Raw genomic sequence first — 18722 nt, forward strand, 5'->3', positions numbered from 1 at the left:
CACATTTGAAAAAATCCTGATTTAAAATTTGAAATTCTACAATCGATTTTTAACTTTAATTAATAAGTTCAATCTTTCTATTTTACATACAAACTATGAAATACTGACAAACATATCAAAAAATGTAAATAAAACCACAGAAAATGTTGCTTGCTTCTGTGTTTGGAGTGAAGTGCTGACATGCTTCTCTTCAAAGTAGTGTTTTTTTCTATAATTACTACATGCAGAGCTTTACTGCCATTTGATTGGAGCAGGCAGACGTCGATTCAACGTTGATTCTTAGTTGTAAAGGTTAGTATCAATCATCAATCAAATTTCAACGTTGGATCAATCTTTACTATTTATTACGTTGAAAATAAAACATTGATTCAATGTTGAAATGCGGTTGAATGGCGTGTCTGACGTTGATTCAACGTTAATTCGATGAGCAAAGTGATGTTGTTTCAATGTCAGGAGAGACGTTGTTTCCATGTTGGTTCAATGTCAGTTTGCTATCTGGGAAGCGTCCAATCTAATGGACTGCAGGCTTTAAACTAGGTGAAATGCTTCAGAAGTAAAAAAAAGGGGGGTTGACATGTGATGTCCATTGTAATGGACGCAGGGTCTGAATGGGTTAATAAAAAAGGCTTCAACATTCGGACAAAAATTAGTTTTGCCCCATCGCGTCCAGCGACGTAATACGAGTGAACCGAATCGATACGGAACCTTATTGTAAAGTTTTACCAGTTAAAATTAAGAAATATTGGGGAATATATTAGTTTTTCAGTTATAAGAAACATTAACATTTTTCATTAGCCTATTTAAATATTGAGACAATTCAAATAGAAAACACGCAGTACTAACCTTTGGAAATTGCTATGGATTCATAACCTTTGGAAATTGCATAGGGGAAATTGCTATGGAATCATTGTCAACCCCACAACTGTTTGGTAACAAACATTCATCAAAATATCTTCATTTGTGTTCAGCAGAGCAAAGACATTTATACAGGTTTGGAACACTTTGAGGGTGAGTTAATGATGACAGAATTTTCATTTTCGGGTGACCTATCTCTTCAACTCTCTTAACCTGTTCATTCTGTGTCCTGCAGGCTGCAGCAGTTGTGTGTGATTGTAAGCTGTGATGTACAATGATGTGCAGAATACAGATGGAGAGATACATTTATCAGCTGTTTGTTTCGACTTTGTGATGTTCTTGGAAGTGTGAGTTAAAGCCCACCTACCCCACCCACCCACACACACACACACACACACACACACACAAACTGACCAAAGGCTGGTCCACCACTAGTGGACTGAAACCACACCGGAGCACATTTCCTCGAAGACATGGTATGTAATTCTTGTATTGTTAGGGGTTTAATATAAAAAAAGACCACCTGAAAGAGGAGAATGTCTACTTAACGACTGAAGGAGGAAAAAAAGGGGGAATTCCGTGGAAATTTGGAAGTTCTATTTAGTGCATGCCCTTCACGATTTGAGAATTAAACTAGTTGAATTTCTTATAACGATAGTGTTTACCAGGAACAGTGAAACAGGATAATGATAAATTACACAAGTCATGTCACCGTTTTCTTCTTGAGCCCGAAACGTAGTAAAAAGTATGTTGACGATTTCGCCTGCGATTTATTGGACACCGGAACACTCTCGAAATTCACTGATATTACAGTTTGTCCTTGTACACTTGAAAGCAAATAACTTGTCAGGAAAGTGAAGACCTAAAATCAGCCAAGCACCTAAAATGTGCCCGTTTTTCGCAGTTGCTTATAATTTCTGATCTGTCGCTGGGAACTCAGTAAATCAGGAAGTTAAGTTCTGCCAATAACGAATGCAGTATGTTTTTTTGAGTCATTAAAATTAACCAGCTCTTAAGAGTCTTTTGTTCGGGAGTCAGAATAAACTGACTGCGATGTATCTTTATGATTCACTAATATGAACCGGCTCATACGATTCATTCGTTCGGGAATCAGGCGCTGTATGATTCGCGGTGTGTGTTTTTCACACACGCGGTAGATTTCACGTTGTAAATTCAGCAGAGGTGATTCGGCGCCAGTCAGTAACGTTACTGTTGTAAACACGCTGTTTCAATGAAACTTGTTCTGAATAAGAACCCCTTCTCGGCTATCAACCCTAATCTTTACTGCAGTGCAATACTGTAACAAAAGACAGGTTCATACTCCAGGAAGTGACATCATTTTTGTGGGATAATAACAACAGCACCAACATTAGTAAGTCGTAACAATGGATTTGATGAATGTTCTGTGCTATTAGTTGGTTGTCTAACTTTAAAACATCACTCCCCGTTTTCACAAACAATGCTGAAGCCTAGTCTCAGACTAAAATGCTTGGAAATCAACTGACATATCTTAAAATATTTTGTCTCAAGATGCGCATCAGTTTGTATTTCTAGCACGTTTATAAAAGCTACGGCCTAATCCTGGCTTAATCAAGGGCCTGTCTGTATCGTTTTGATAAAATGACAGAAATCTTCCAAAAGGTGGTTCAAATATCAAACATACATTACAGCATCCTTAAACTTAAGCAGATTTTTCAAGAGGTAACACTTACAATCAGGAATGACGAAATTATAGTATACGTTTGACACATTAATGCAGATAATTATTATGACTTTTGCTTGTATTTTTTTATGCACTTTACATGTTGTCAGTGCTACAAATGAAATGTACTTGTTTAGGTTGTTTATTGAAATCCTCACGTATCTCCCGCAGACAGAAGAAGGCATCATGTTGGATGAGGTGGTTGTGAACGAGCAGTTGTCGATAGATACAGAGGAGTCGATGCCATGTTTCCAGACTCCAGGCCCCACTGTCACCTTCCATCAACTCCGTTACCGTGTCAAAGAACGATTAGGAATGTTTAGTAGGCAGTGGGTTGTGAAGGACATCCTCAAAGATGTCAGGTAACGACATGTTCTGCTAGTCAAAAGTTTGGGCACACCTACTGGTTCTTTAAGCAAGGACACTCCAGGGCAAAAATATGGCTAAACTCTAAGCTTTTAATTGTCTTAACCACAAATGATTGGTCAGGAAATTCAAGAAAATGCACTACTTAAAAAGCCATTGCTGTATCAGAAAAACATCAACGGCAGAATTAAGTTTTTGGGAGAATATAGGAAGTTGTGAGTGGAGCGATGAATTGCATTGGAACACAAGTTGCTTGGTGATGTTTCAGAGCGGTATCGAAAATCTGGTAAAAAATATAATACATATCTCTACCAAAGTGAAGCATGGAGGAAGAGTGTCATTGCTAGCTGCTGGTATTGGTGAGCTACTTCACTGTGAAAAGTCATTTAATGCTTCGGAGTACAGAAGAATATTGCAGAATGGCTTGCTTCCCACAAATTAAAAGTTGTGATTGGAAATTATTTTTATTAACAAGACAATGCTCCTGCCCAAATTGCAAAGACAACCAAGAAGTGGCTTGATAACAAGTCCATCAGGCTCATGTTTTATCCTGGTCAGATTTCAGATTTGAAACATATAGTGAATATTTGGTCTCACATTAAACTCAATTAACTGGGAGACATCTTTCATCTACTCATGAATTGTTTGAAACAATTAACATTGTGTGGAACAACACTGGCTCTTCCAGTAAAAACCTGTCTGCAAGTTGGGGAAGGCTATTCTGTGCTAAGTTACTTCATCTACAGTATTTGTGCAATTCTTGCTAATTTCCTGACCAATGATTTGTGAAATTAATTATACAAATTATAAATTAAAAGGCCACTAAACATGTTTTGCTTAGCCTATTTCTTTGTGCCCAGGAGTGTAAGCATAAACCTGTAGGTAATGAGAAACATGAGTTCAAACTTTTGACTGGTAGGTTTTATCATTAAATTGTTGTTCTTTTTATGTTAAGTTTTTTAGGACTCATTAAATATTTTTTTATGTTGTTGAAAGAAGTCTCTTCTGCTCACCAAGACTGCATTTATCTGATCAAACATACAGTTAAAACAGTAAGATTGTGAAATATCATTACAATTTAAAACATTCTATTTTAATATATTTATAAAATGTAATTTATTCCTGTGAATTTTCAGCATCATTACTTCAATGTGACACGATATTTCAGAAATCATTCTAATATGCTGATTTGGTGCTCAATTATTATCAGTTATTATTGGTGTTTAATTATTGATAATGGTTCTTATTATTATCAGTGTAAGTTTTGCTGCTTAATATTTTTGTGGAAACCATGAGACATGAGTGATGAATGGAAAGTTTAAAAGACCAGCATTTATTTGACAGAAAACTTTTGTAACTTTATAAATTTCACTTTTGATCAATTTAATGTATCCTTGCCGGGAGAAAAAGTATTAATTTCTTATTTATTCATTTATTTATTTATTCTTCTTTTAAATATTACTTTTGAATTGTAGTGTCTCACAGTTTCCTTGAAAATATTAAGCAACAAAGAACTTTTTCAACATTGATAATGATTAGACGTGTTTCTTGAGCACCAAATCTTTTTTTTTTTTTTTTTTTGTGTGACATATGAAGGCGCTAACCCACCCATACTTGGAATTTGTCCTCTACATTTAACCCATCCAAATTACTAGTGCACACACATTAGGAGTAGTGAACACACACACACACTTGAACTGAACTGAGTGTGTCAGATAAGAGAGACATACAAAATGTGCAGAGCAAGGGGTCCCGAGGACTGGAATTGAGAACCACTGCTCTAACCATTAGGCCTTGACTGCCCTAATCATATTAGAATGATTTCTGAAGGATCATGTGACACTAAACACTTGCAGCAATGATGCTGAAAATTCAACTTTCCCATCAAAGGAATATATTACATTTTCAAATATATTAAAATGAGTTATTTCAGTTTGTAATTAAAATTATGTCTGCATCAAAATCAGCCACCTTGTTCTCTAGATACCAAAAAAACTCATATTGGCCAACCACCATTACTTTTAATGTCAGAGTTAATGGGTATTTTAGTTAATATCAGCTGTGTATGAAGAAGAAAGAGTGATATATATTTCACAGCTGTTCGCAATCCAAAGAACTCCTTGCCTAGTTAAAAGCAGTTCAAAAAGTGACGTTTTCATTTGTTGTTTTCAATCTGTTGCAGTGGTATCATGAACCCCGGAATGAATGCAATAATGGGCCCTACTGGAAGTGGAAAGTCATCGTAAGCGCATGTTCATTTATTTCTGTTGAATCTTTTTAATAGTATTTGGATGCTAAACATATCTGAATCTCATTGCATTAGACAAAATATCAAAATAAGTGAGATTCATTTTAAGGAAAAATATCACAAGCACAGGTTTATATATAAAATATTTTACAAAATAAACGTGTTTTTCTTAGCCACTGCACAGTGAGATTCATTCACTTTCAAGCATCTCTTAAAAGGATAATTCGCTCAAAAAGGAAAATTCTGTCATCATTTTTATGTCGTTCCAATCCTCTATGACTACAATGGAAGTCCAATGTTGTTTGGTTCCCTATCCCTTTAAGCGTTCTATTGTTTTATTTAACTATTATTTTTAAGTAGTTATCTGCATATAATATATCCTGTTAATTTCATTGTGTCTGTCTTCAGGCTTCTGGATGTGATTGCAGGACGAAAAGATCCTAAAGGCTTAAAATCAGGTCAAGTTCTAGTTGACAACGCCATCGTGACCTCTGACCTCAGGCTCTGCTCTGCATATGTAGTTCAGGTGAGGAGACACAACTCTCTGTGGCTTTCTAAATATTTTAAAGGTGACATATTATACCCCTTTTCACAAGATGTAATATAAATCTATGGTGTCCCCAGAATGTGTCTGTGAAATTTCAACTCAAAATACCCCCCAGTCCAGATCATTTATTATAGCTTGTCAAATTAATAAGCTTGTCTCATTATTTATTTTTATTTTGTTGTGAATAATTCAGGTTCTGTAAATATTACGAATTTATTGTGAAATTTGTAGGAAGTCAGCTGGACTGAGTGTATCCAATTTTTCTTTTAATTCTGTAATGTATATTTGACTCCTACACAGAAAAATAAAAGAAAAAACAAATACAGTAAAAACAGTGATATTGTGAAATAGTTTTACATTTAAAATAACCATTGTTTTTATTTTAAAATGAAATTTATTCCTGTGATCAAAGCTGAATTTTCAGTCTTCAGTGTCACATGATCCATTCTAATATGCTGATTTGCTGCTTTTTTATTATTATTATCAATTTTGAAAACAGTTGTGCTGCTTAATGTTTTTGTGGAAACTGTGATAACTCCGGATACAGGATTCTTTGATGAATAGAACGTTTAAAAGAACAGCATTTTAACAAAGAAATCTTTTGAGACAATATAATGTCTGTCAGTTTTGATAAATTTAATGTGTCCTTGCTGAATACAAGTATTTATTTCTTTAAAAAAAAAACAAAAAAACTTTTGAACGGTAGTGTATATAATGTTTTTATTTTACAGTATGATTTGTATAAGAATCGCTGGATAATTGGTAGCAAATATGATGAAATCATACATTTCCTTTTGTTTGTCTTTCAGAATGACATTCTGATGGGTACTCTGACCGTAAGAGAGAACTTGGCCTTCTCTGCCAATCTTCGTTTGTCACGAAAGGAGTATTCCTCATCCGACAAAGAGAAGAGGGTCGATTCCGTCATCCAGGAGCTCAGCCTCAAAGACTGCGCAGACACTAAGGTAATGGACTTCAGCCTCGTGAAGAGGAATGTTGAAAATGATTTGTTGTGTTGGTATGAACAGAACATCCTCTCTTCAGAGTGTTTGAAAGAACTGGGTCAAGGTCACATGTGCTTCAGTCACACAAAAACTAGGTTGTTTAAAGGTGCTGTGTCAGAATATACTGTGTGACGGGAGGTATGTGTCCTTTATATGGGCTTGTTTCGTCTCAGATTGGGACAATGTTTTTGCGTGGTGTTTCTGGTGGAGAGAAGAAGAGGTGCAGCATCGGTATGGAGCTCATCACCTCCCCCTCTCTCCTGTACCTGGATGAGCCCACCACAGGCCTGGACGCCAACACTGCCAACTCCATCATGGAACTACTGCAGAAGTACCACACGCTCTTATCAAATATACCTACTTCCTCTACTTCCTCTGCTGTAAACAGTGTTCTAGGTTCACTACAAGTGAGCCATTTAAAACAAAAAAAAAACACCCAGCTTAAAGCAATAGTTTACCCAGATATTTAAATTTCTTGATTATTTAATCACCCCAATGCCATCCAAGATGTATATGACTTTCTTTTCTCAGCTGAAGAGAAATTGAGGTTTTGGAGGCAAACATTACAGGATTTTTCTCCATGTAATGCAAGTGAATGGTGCCCAATGTAGTCTAGACAATTTTGACATTCCAAAATCCATATTAAGGCAGCCTGAAAGGGCTCCACATGACTCCAGCTGACGAAGAAGGGTCTGCTCTAGCAAAACCATCCGTCATTTTCAGAAAACGTGCATCATCATAGGTGTCCTTGGGGTTAGTAAATAATCAGGACATTTTCATTTTTGGGTGAACTCTTCCTTTCACCCTGGAAAGCCTGACATATTAAACAATTGTCCAATTTTTTTTACAAATTTTTTCATAGAAGAGTTTATTGAATCTTTAGACAACATTTTTTTTTTTTCAAAAAGTACCATATTTGATACATCAGGCTTTTGTGGCCTGATGTATCTTGAATGATCATTTTTATCAAGCTCGTATATTTAAGTTCAGTAGTTTCACTTAAATGACAATTAATAGGTCATTTTCATTGCTATTTAAGTGAAATTACTGAACTTAAATATACGAACTTGATAAAAATGATCATTCAAGAAGAAAATTTCAGACGGAACTCTTCAAATGGAGCTCCTTATCGAGGAGGAATAAACCTTAATTTTATTCAGAGGCCCAAACAAAAATATGCAATTTGGTGCAGTTGCTGATATTTATATGGCCAAAAAGTAAGATGAAATTCTGATAGCATGTAATGTAAATCCATGCGATCTTTATAACGGTACCGCAGATTACTTAAAATGCATATAAATATAAGTTGTTGCTCTATATCTCCCAACAATATGTCTTAGTAAGATACTTAGTTTTATGATCAAAGCTCCGTAGTTTTTATTGTGGGGGCAAAACATATAATGCAGTGCAATACAATGATGATTGAGAGATGGACAAATAAACAAAGCCTGATGTATCATTTTTGATACTCACATTTTAACATGATTTAAAATGAAATAAATGGATGGAAAATCAAATAATTATAAGCTGCTTCATTCCAGTAAATGCTCATCTTGAAATAGTACAATATAAAATGTATTCTTCTTATGTTCATTTAAAAAAAGCAAATAGATTTCAGATTTTACAGCAAAAAGACTCGTGTGAAAAGGCCTTTTACTAAAAAATATAAACTATTAATCAGACGACAGAAATCATGTAGTAGATTGTGTGCAAAAGGTTTGTCAACAAAGTTTTGATCATGTTTATAATTTAGAGGCATTAGGAAATTTGTGTTTCAGATATGATACAGTAGGCTTTATAGAGTTCATATGCTGAGACAACAAAAAGCCTTAGTATACTTCACCCTTTTCATAAAAGTGTGGTTTGGTCTCTCAAAACATTGTATGAAGTGCTTTAAAAAAAAGTGCAAGCTCCATATTTCTGCTTTGAAACCCTCTGGTGCATTGATTGATGTTTTGTTCATTTACTTGAACTAGTTTTTACACTGGTTTTACACTTCTTGTTGTGTTACTCAGGCTCTCCAAAAAGGGAAAGACAGTCATCTTCTCCATTCACCAGCCACGCTACTCCATCTTCAGCCAGTTTGACCACCTCACCCTCATGAATAAAGGAGAAATCATCTACGCAGGGGCCGCCGACAAAGCCATTACCTACTTTGAGGACTTGGGTACTGACATACTGATGATAATCCAAAAATTCAAAAGCAAATGAGCTGTGATTCGCTAATTACATCATTGCATGTGTAGTATGATTGTCAAACTTGTGTCGCTGTGTCGTAGGCTACAAGTGTGAGCCATTCAACAACCCGGCAGACTTCTTCCTGGATGTCATAAATGGAACTGTCCTTCCTCAGATTCACAACAATAAATCAGGTGCTGTTGTGGTTTTAAAAAAAGAAATTACTCAGCAAGGAGTGGACACATTAAATTGATCCAATCTGACAGTAAAGACGCTTATAATGCTACAAAATAAATGCTGTTCTTTTAAACTTTTTATGCAGATAACAATAAGAAATGTTTCTTGAACACCAAATCAGTTTAATTGAATGATTTGTGAATGATCATGCGACACTGAAGACTGATGCTGAAAATTCATAGGAATAAATTACAATTTTTGATATATATATATATCTCATAAATTTAATTGTAATGATATTTCATGATATTACTGTTTTTACTATATTTTTTTTATCAAATAGTGAGCAGACTTTTCAAAAACATATTACATATACTTAAAATCAAATTTTGCCATTCTTATAATTAAAAATTATAATATAATACAATTTTATTCTATTTTTTGCTACATCATACAAATTAAGGATACAAATTTGTAAAAAGAGAAATTGGCCAAAAGGACATCACGGTTTCAGTCATCAGTACTAGAGGCAGGTTGTGTCATGTGGATATACTCCATATGTATTTTATCTCGGCTGTAAGTTAACATTGACCAATCAGAATGCAAAACTGGAACTGTCAGTTTAAAATGACATTTTAGTGAACATACGGTAGTGGCCAAAATTGATGTTCGGTCTCGGAAAATTGTCATTTTCACCCTTCATTTAAAATTTGTAAGCATATTGCATAGTTGTGCTTAGAGTCAATTGTTTTATTTGTGACAAAGCAATGAAACATGCCAAACTGTGCTGACATCTTTTTTGGCCATACAAAGAAATTATGAACACATTCAAAAACAAGAACGAACCAATGAAAGAACTGATTATGTTGTAGTTGAGCTTTTTGTTTTTTATGCATTATTGTTTTGCATAGTAAAATAAAACCTGTAGCTGTAGTTTTTGCCTTTTTTGTCAGATAAATACCATAACCAAGTTTAGTGTTTTGTTCTTCCCTATTATTTAAAATATTAAAAAAATACAAAATGTTTTCCTCATATTTTGATGTTTTTTTGAATTTGTATGGTCATTAAAAACAAATATCCCCAATACTTTTGGCCACTACTGGTTGTAATTCTTGGTACTTCACATGGAAATTTGTACGTTTTTATTCGTGGTAACTCTAAAATATAAGTTTTACATTTATGGACTACTATGTGATCAGCTAACCATCTGTGTTTGGGGTGTTCATAGAAAAGTGCAGCAGCAGTGAGGAGACTGTGGAAAATGAGAACCCTCTGGCAGTAATTTACAGACAGTCAACTCATTTCATCAAAGTGAAAGACAGACTCGGTCAGATTTCAGATGGGCTTGACCCTGAGGTCACTAAAGGTGACCGGGTCGGTTACGCCACACCTTTCTATTACCAGGTACGTAGAAGCAACTGGTTAGCTTTACCTATGTTGACTCATCAGGTATATAACCAATAATAACATCAATAGATGACCTTCCATAATTGATGAACTTTACACAGTTATTGAACTAAACTGAATCAACACTGCACTGATTTCAACTGAATAATGACTGTTTACTCTGTTCTTTTTAGAGCTGCTTTACAGCAGAATTAAAGTCTGTTTGCATCATTGAATCATTATTTTCCTGTTTATCACTGCAAAGCTGCTTTGAAACAATATGTATTGTATAAAATAGGGATGCACGATATATCGGCCACCATATCGGTATCGGCCGATATATGATCATTTTTAATATTATCGTTATCGGCCCGATAAGGAAATTTGGCAGATATATTAAAGCTAGTGATCGACCGATATATCGGTCGGCTGATAAATCTGGCCGATATTTGCGGGTTTGACGTGTATCGGCATCGGCCTTAATTACAGACAGGCGTCCGCAGGCAGCAGCTCTGTGTTGCTGGAGACCTGCAGTTCACGTGCAGCCCATGCACTGCCCCTCCCACACTAGCAGAGTGCTGGAAGCCTCTTCTAGACAATGGTTAGTTTTAAAATTTCAAAGCATCTTTTTAACTGTTTGACTTAGCTGAAATACACTTTGAAAGTGGTAACACGTTGCTCTATATGTGTGTGCAACTATAGCTAAGCAAGTTTGTGGGTCCAAATGGAAACCGCGAATGAGTGGTGAGATGAAAACATCTAAACTTTTCAGAATGCCGCAAGCGCACACAGGTCATGTGACAAAAAACAACTGACCTTTCCATGACAACATCGAAAGCTCGGCCGAACAGCGGATCATAGCTGGACAGGGCGGGTTTTTATTTCTCATCTCCATAAATATATGTAGTCGTAAAGGGCTAGAAATAAATTAATTCTTACTTCCTCGTCATAATGGAGAGAGCAGTTAATGTTTGCATAGCAACAACAGACGCAAGCGCTTGTAGAAGCGGCGCGGCCGTGCTTTCCACACGTTTTAGACGCGATCCCTAATTCATAATAAACTTAGAATCTATTTGGTTTAAAATCGTTTTTGTTTTGTTTAAAATGGAGATCACGATTACATATATCAGACAACTACACAGAATAACATGTTCCAGTCAAATTATTTTATTATGCTTAAATATTTATTTTCAGAATTTATTTTCAGAATTTGAATTATGCTTAAATATTTATTTTCAGTATTTTCAGCACTGAACTTTTTTCTGTTCTACCTCACATGTTTTTAATATTTGTCAAATATTGTTTTGTTTTTTTTAAGTTCAATAAATGTTCCTTTCTTAATTGAGACTTGTAACAGTTGTTATCATTATATATTATATACGTGTCATTTTTATGATGTAAACTGAGTGAGCAAAAGCAGTATCGGCTCCAAATATCGGCCCAAGAAAATCGGCAACCCGTATCGGTCATCGGCTAAGGCTGATGAAAAAAAATCGGCATCGGCACTAAAAAATCCATATCGGTCGATCCCTAATTAAAGCCGATAAATAATGGATTATTTCCTTCAGCTGAGATGGTTTTGAATTGCTTGAAATATGATTGAAAGCACTTAAAAAAAGGAAAATAGAGTTTAGTGCAACGTGCAGCGCAAGTCTGTCATTTAGGCTACATAAAAGTATAATGAGAACATTATAACTGTGTACTTGGGACACAGCTTTTAATAGTGAGATTTTTGTTTTTGTAATCAGGCTCTCAAAATTTTGTAATTAGATTTATCGGCCGATATATCGTTTATTGGCTTTCAAATATAAAGAATTATCGTATCGGTTAAAATGTTCATATCGGTGCATCCCCAGTACAAAACACTATAAAATTAAAGGTGACTTGGACTCTGTACATTTGTAATGAGCATATGTCTATGTTGCAGCTCCTTTTGGTGAGTGGCCGCACTGTAAGAAACATCTTGAGGAATCCTCAGACGTCCTACGCCCAACTGTTCCTCAACATTTTCTTTGGTATTTTAGTGGGACTGATATACTACCAGATCCCACACACTTTACCAGAGGCTCTTCAGAACAGGTGAGACCCTGCTACCAGACCCATAGCTCAAAGTTAGTGTTCATTAGGTTCTAACTTAACTTTTTGCCACCATTTTGAAAATTTGCATTCATGGTATGTGAATTATGAATATATATTGCTTGTGTTAGCAATGGTGACTTTCAAAGAAAGACTTGCAGCCATCATTGCTTTGCATCAATGGCCTCACATGCAAGGGAATTGCTGCAAAGAATATTGCACCTGAAAGAACCATTTACAGGATCATCAAGAACTTCAAGGAGAGAGGTTTAACTGCCGTGAAGAAGGCTTTAGGACGTCCCAGAGTGTCCAGTGTGGTATGCTCTGATGAAGCCCTCTTCTGACTGTTTGGGACTTCTGGAAAAATCGATTGTCCAGAGAAGAAAAGGTGAACGCTACCATGAGTCTGGTGTCGGGCCAACAGTGAAGCATCATGAGACCATCCATGTGTGGGGTTGCTTTTCATCCAAGGGAGTGGCTCTCTCACAAAAAAACAAAAACAAAACGCTGCCTGAATAAAGAATGGTATCAAAACATCCTGCAAGAGCAACTTCTCCCAACAATCCAGGAGCAATTTGGTGGTGATCCATGCATTTTCCAGCATGATGAGCATCATGTCACAAGGTGAATCATGATCATGAAATGGCTCGGAGATCATTACATTCAAATTTTAAATTTGAATGTAATGAGGGCAACTCCCTGGATCTTAGAGAACCTGTGGTCAATCCTCAAACGGTGAGTGGACAACTCTGAGCACTAATAAGGCAAGAATGGTTCACAATCATTTAGGATTTGGCCCAGAAGCTGATTTCCAGCATGGCAGAGCGAATTGCAGAGGTTCTGAAGAAAATATAGCCTGGGTTTCCCCATGCTGCCTTGCGCACAGCGCGATTTTATTCACGCTGCTAAGCAGCCTGGACACCATGGACCAGATTTTCCCCTCAAAAAGGGAACCAATCACAGAACGGGGAGGGAGCAGCAAGACGATGATGACGTCTATGCGACACACCGAAGCAGTTTGTTTATATCTATGGATCCAACATGGCAGCAGACGCGAAGTTACCTTTCGATGCAGCCTTAGATAGTGTTCTAAGTAGTTTAGAACGCAAGTTTATTTCGTCTTCTTCCTCGTCAAATTTCTGTCGCTCTACATACGTCATCTGGTATAATTGAAACGATTGGCTATGAGCTACGTACAGGCGCATTTGATAGACATCTGTAGCGCCCAATAAACAGCTCTGGGCATTCGTAAACCACGCCTCAAATACGAGAAAATGAACAACTCAATGAGACGAGGTCTGACATTAGCCAGGCTAAAGAAAATATGTAAATACTGACAAATGTTTTTCATTTTTTTCTCTTCAGAACGGGAGCTTTCTTTTTTCTGATCATCAACATGGTGTTTGGCAATCTGTCTGCGGTGGAGCTCTTCATCAGCGAGAGAGTGCTCTTCATGTGAGTCAACCTCTAAACATGAGCTTTCCAACCTGTTAGATGAAGACCATCAACACATGTTCCTCTCATCTTCAGCCATGAGAACTCGAGCGGTTTCTACCGCACCTCTGTCTACTTCCTGTCTAAAGTGTTTGCTGACCTCGTTCCAAACCGCATCCTCCCCGTCTTCATCTTTTCTGCCATCCCGTACTTCATGATGGGTAAGTAGTGGCACTACCTTCGATGATACCTTCTCTGGCCAAAGGTCACATGTATCCTTTTCCAAGAAGACAATCCCATAATGAATTACAACAAAAATCCAAAAAAGAGACACAATTTCAGTAGACTGTAAATGATAGTAAATGTTTTGCTATTGAAATCAGTTGTGATGAAAGAGTTGATGCACATGTAGAGCATTTCAGATCGGACTCTTGCCGCCTTAAAAGACAGCTCCCTCTTTAGACAGCAAAATGTCTAGAGTGGCCAAAATGAAAGAGTGTCAATTCCTTATTGTTATTGTGTCACAAATGATTAGCAATAGCATCTCCTGAAATGACACGTATGAACATAAACGGCCCTTTTTTATGAGTTCAGGTCTGAAGCCAGATGTGGAGGCGTTCTTCCTGTACTGTTTGACCATGAGCATGGTCAGTCTGTCAGCGGTGAGCCTGGCCTTCTTGGTCAGTGCCAGCGTGGGCTCCTTCGCCATGGCTAACATCCTCATCGCATTACCGTTTGTCTTTATGATGGTGAGTGTGGTGGAACAGAAGATATTTACTTAGGGGCAGGTTCACACAGAGCATGTTTTTCCATCATTTTCCATTATACTGCACTCATTTTACGCGCTAGACGGACATGATCGACCGTTGCACTCGTTTTTTAGTTCCTGGAACCTGCGTCTCACGTTTTTAATTGCAAGAATGTGTTGTGGGTGAATGGCCCCTTAGAGAGTGTTTTCAGAGCTTTAGATTGTTTGCTTTGTTACAAAACAGAGATGTACAATGTTGCACTTTCTCATTGGTTTAGTTTGCTTTTTAACATTTCAAAGTGTAAATATATACAAGATCTTGACCAAAAATGTACACACCTCTTGATGGATATACATGTTGTGATATTTTTATTTTCTATTAAGAGGTGCATACATTTTTTGGTCAAGATCTTGTATTGACAATGCAAGAATCCAGCACTCTGTAAAGTCTCCTCCAGCACATCCCAAACACTTTCAATGAATTTACTCAGACTACACACTCCATCAATTATGGTTAGAAGAACTGCTGCCAAACATATAACTACTAGAAACATAATAATCACTGCAATAATGATCCAATCATAGACTCTTAATCATTTGCCTATTTAAATCCAAACAAATATGGTGTATGGTGTCATTATCTGATTATTTTGTTGCACTATTGTGTCAAAATGCCTAAATGAAACAAACTATCAGAGAAAATGTGCCAGTTTCCAAATTAAAGTCTTCAAACGAGTCAGGTGTGAAAATGCTCTTAGATTCCAGATATATTAAGTAAATGTCAGTTTTTGACATTGAAGGTCTTGTCTAGAGTCTAACCCTTATGGGATTCTCCTGTCCTCTGTGCTTTCTCAGGTGTTTGGGGGTTTCCTGGTGAACCTGAATTCAATGCTGAGCTGGATGTCCTGGCTGAAATGGGCCAGTATTTTCCGATATGGCTACAATGTAAGACCATAAAACATTTTACAACACATTTGAGGCTGTATATACATTTGCAGTTCAGCAGTAACCCAACCACACTGTCTCTCTTCAGGCACTTGCCATCAATGAACTAAAAGATCAAGTCTTCACCAGTAACTACACCAGGTAGGACTCGCTCAAGCTCAACAGCGCCACCTACTGGAAATAAACAGAACGATCAAATCTGTCGAGCCGAAGTGGCCACGAGAGGTCAGTGAGATGTTTAGATTTCAGTTGCACACCTAAGAAACTCTCTCTCTCCTTCTCTGACTGGCAGGATGACAGGAGACATGTACCTGGATCATCAAGAGATCGACCACAGCACTTGGGGTTTTTGGCAGAACCAGGTAGCTCTGACAGGCATTATGAGCGTGTGTCTGATTCTGGCGTACGTGCAGCTGCGTCGGATCAATCGCTGGAAGTGATGCAATGACACTGGTTGTGTTTTTTTAAATTCTGAACCCTGAAATCAGGAAATTATAGTTTTTAGCTTTTCATCCATAAAGACTGAAATGTCAGCCTTACACAGCGTCCACATAACTCACTACCTCGGTTATCTCATATCTTCTACCTCTGAAAATACCTGTGATGTGAAGTATAAAATTATATGAATATTTGTACATTTTTTATTTGTTGTGAACTGAATACAGATGCTGTGAACCTGAAAAAGTATATTATGATTTAATGCCTTAAATGTGATTTTATTTGTTTGGCAAATTTTCTAAATCCAAATTGTATTGCTTTCATCTTTTTGACACATGCTGCATCTATTGCCAAGGTTGCTAAATTACTAAAACTATTAGTAAAAACCTTAGATACACTTTTCCCCAACATGATTTAAATACAAGTAGTATATTTTTGAGAAATACTTTAAAATATTGAAAGTGAAGGGAAACTGATGTGATTTCAAGAATGTTGAGTTGTTGTTTGTTGGGCGAGAGAAGTTTATTTTGACAGACCCTCGACCCCTCGATTTTGATTTTGGCTTGATATGTAAACCTCAGGCAGATCCATAGACCACAATGCAACATCACAGCATAGTGCCTTTAATTAACCCATACAACTCTAGTGTATGATATTAGTTTTTTTTACATTTAACCCCATTAATTTTGTAGCAGAGTTTTCTTAGTTATAGTTCATTGTATTTTTTATATATTTAAATAATACTTATTAAATTGAAAAGCCAAAGCATACAAACAGGCCTGTAGAATGTTGCCTCAACACATTTATAAGGAACATTTTTATATAAATCAGCTCAGGTCCAGGTGATCAAGGGCTTAGTGCAGGGGTGGGCAAACTACGGCCCGCGGGCCACATGCGGCCCGTTAGGCTGTTTAATCCGGCCCGCCGAGTATTTAAAAAAATTGTCTTAAGATCGCATTAATTTTGCCTTTTTTCTTGCAATACTTTGCGTTATATATATATATATGCGTTGCATATATTTGACAATCGGAATATCAGATATTGCATGCCATAGCTAACAAATGTAAAAAAGGAAAAATGACATAAAAGCAGATCATCATTCATTCAGCGCTGTTGTGGCTGCGGTGTGTCACGTAACAAGCAATGACGCGTCACCATGGAAACCAAACAGACAGCGACTTAAGCGCGTAGACTTGTTGCACGTTAATGTTTTTTCCTTTTTTGGAAACTCAATGAGAAAAAAAATGTTTGGTAACCGCTTGCACACCTTAGTTTTTCCTTTCTTTGCTCCTCTGGATTTGTGGATGTAATGTATCCTGCCCGATTCCGTTTACCGACCTTTATCGTCCGGCTTTCGACTACGCTCCCCTGTCTCTGCCATGTAACGTTACAGAACCCGTTTTTTTTTTCCATTAAATGTTCTGATCTCCCTTTGCCTTTTATGTTTTATTTTATTCTTAAAATCGTTTATTTCCACAAATGTATGACTTTTGGAAGTGCAAATTGCCATTCAGTTTTAATAAAGTTGAATTAACGTAACCTGTAATTTTTACTCTTCTAAGTGTACACTTGCAGATGTTTTGTTTCTAATTTACTGTTAGGCCATTAAATAATAATAAGGATAAACAATATTTAAAAAGTATAGGCTATAATTATCTAACATCTTTAAAAATTAACATCAAAACATGCTAAATGGGGGATATCTAGCATAAAAAAATGTATCTGTTGTCGTTGTCTGTTTGCTCAGCCCGATCTTATGAAAGTGCGAATACCACGAATTGTATTTGTAGTGCATAATATGTTTTCGTGTGCATATGATATGCACTTTATGGCGTGTAATAGGCACGCACTCCACACCCCTAATCCTAACCAAGGGGTTTACAGTGTGTAGCATGCACGCAAAAAAAAAAACAAAAAAAAAACATTTTTGGCATATAAATGGCACGAGAAATAAAATTTGTGGTATAGATACGCACTTTCATGAGATCGTGCTTCATAATCTGCTACTGGGCCGGCCCTCTGTCAAATTTTTAAAACCCAGTGTGGCCCTTGAGCCAAAAAGTTTGCCCACCCCTGGCTTAGTGCATCCAATTAAACACATTGCAAGGGTTCAGCCAGTAGTGGGCACTTGTACATCACTGCACATCTCAGTTAATGAGATGGAAATGAACCGCCTTAGTTTTGTCCATCGGTGGAGATGTGGACATTGCACTCAAATGGAGGCAGATCTGAATGTGAATTTGCTTTTGTGGTGTGGGTCATAATAAAACTTTAGACCAGAAATCAGGACAAAATAAAAAGGTCTATTGTCAATGTTGTAACAATTTTTGAAGCACTGCTCACTCAGACACTCAAAAGAAGTAGCTTTGTTTTTTTTATCGTGGTGAATTTGCGTGACCAACTTTAACACTTTTTGCAAACTTCAACCTCAAGTGTAATTTCAGCGAGCAATGGTAAATATGATCACAACTTTAGAAAGGGCTGGGTTTAAGCAGACTAAATTATTGGAAAAGTCATGCTTACATTGGAAGATCAAGTTATTACTTTAAATTACAAATTTTATACATTATACAAAAGTTATACAGAGGAACAGAAAAAAAGGCATTTAAAAACAAAGA

The 18722-nt window shown here is 36.6% G+C and overlaps 1 protein-coding gene across 5 annotated transcripts; it reads left to right on the forward strand.

The window, feature by feature from the left end:
• The first annotated feature begins 1124 nt into the window (after positions 1–1124).
• On the forward strand, positions 1125–18415 carry abcg2c (ATP-binding cassette, sub-family G (WHITE), member 2c). Of its 5 annotated transcripts, none has more exons than XR_013819521.1 (17): positions 1259–1331; positions 2729–2919; positions 5106–5165; positions 5580–5697; positions 6528–6683; positions 6896–7053; positions 8738–8889; positions 9002–9094; positions 10306–10481; positions 12391–12542; positions 13905–13994; positions 14070–14194; positions 14568–14722; positions 15577–15666; positions 15755–15807; positions 15959–16961; positions 18187–18415. XR_013819521.1 is itself a non-coding variant. In XM_079855120.1 (16 exons), the coding sequence occupies exons 2-16, from the start codon at positions 2744–2746 to the stop codon at positions 16104–16106; spliced, it is 1902 nt and encodes a 633-aa protein (XP_079711246.1). In that variant the 5' UTR covers positions 1125–1202; positions 2729–2743; the 3' UTR covers positions 16107–17641. The 5 variants fall into 5 exon arrangements, 3 of the variants coding, with proteins under 3 accessions (XP_079711246.1, XP_079711244.1, XP_079711245.1); XR_013819522.1 differs by lacking the exon at positions 1259–1331 and adding an exon at positions 1960–2227; XM_079855120.1 differs by lacking the exons at positions 1259–1331; positions 18187–18415 and adding an exon at positions 1125–1202 and having other exon boundaries at positions 15959–17641.
• Positions 18416–18722: the final 307 nt, after the last annotated feature.

Source organism: Squalius cephalus, assembly GCF_949319135.1.
Source record: "Squalius cephalus genome assembly, chromosome: 21".
In the NCBI taxonomy this organism is placed as follows: Eukaryota; Metazoa; Chordata; class Actinopteri; order Cypriniformes; family Leuciscidae; genus Squalius; species Squalius cephalus.

What these genes read in the sequence shown, in the direction of transcription:
- abcg2c (XM_079855118.1), top strand. An exon ending in GATTCACAACAATAAATCAG is followed by an intron (nt 9,095 to 10,305) that starts GTGCTGTTGTGG and finishes GGGTGTTCATAG; the next exon opens with AAAAGTGCAGCAGCAGTGAG. An exon ending in TTCACCAGTAACTACACCAG is followed by an intron (nt 15,808 to 15,958) that starts GTAGGACTCGCT and finishes TCTGACTGGCAG; the next exon opens with GATGACAGGAGACATGTACC.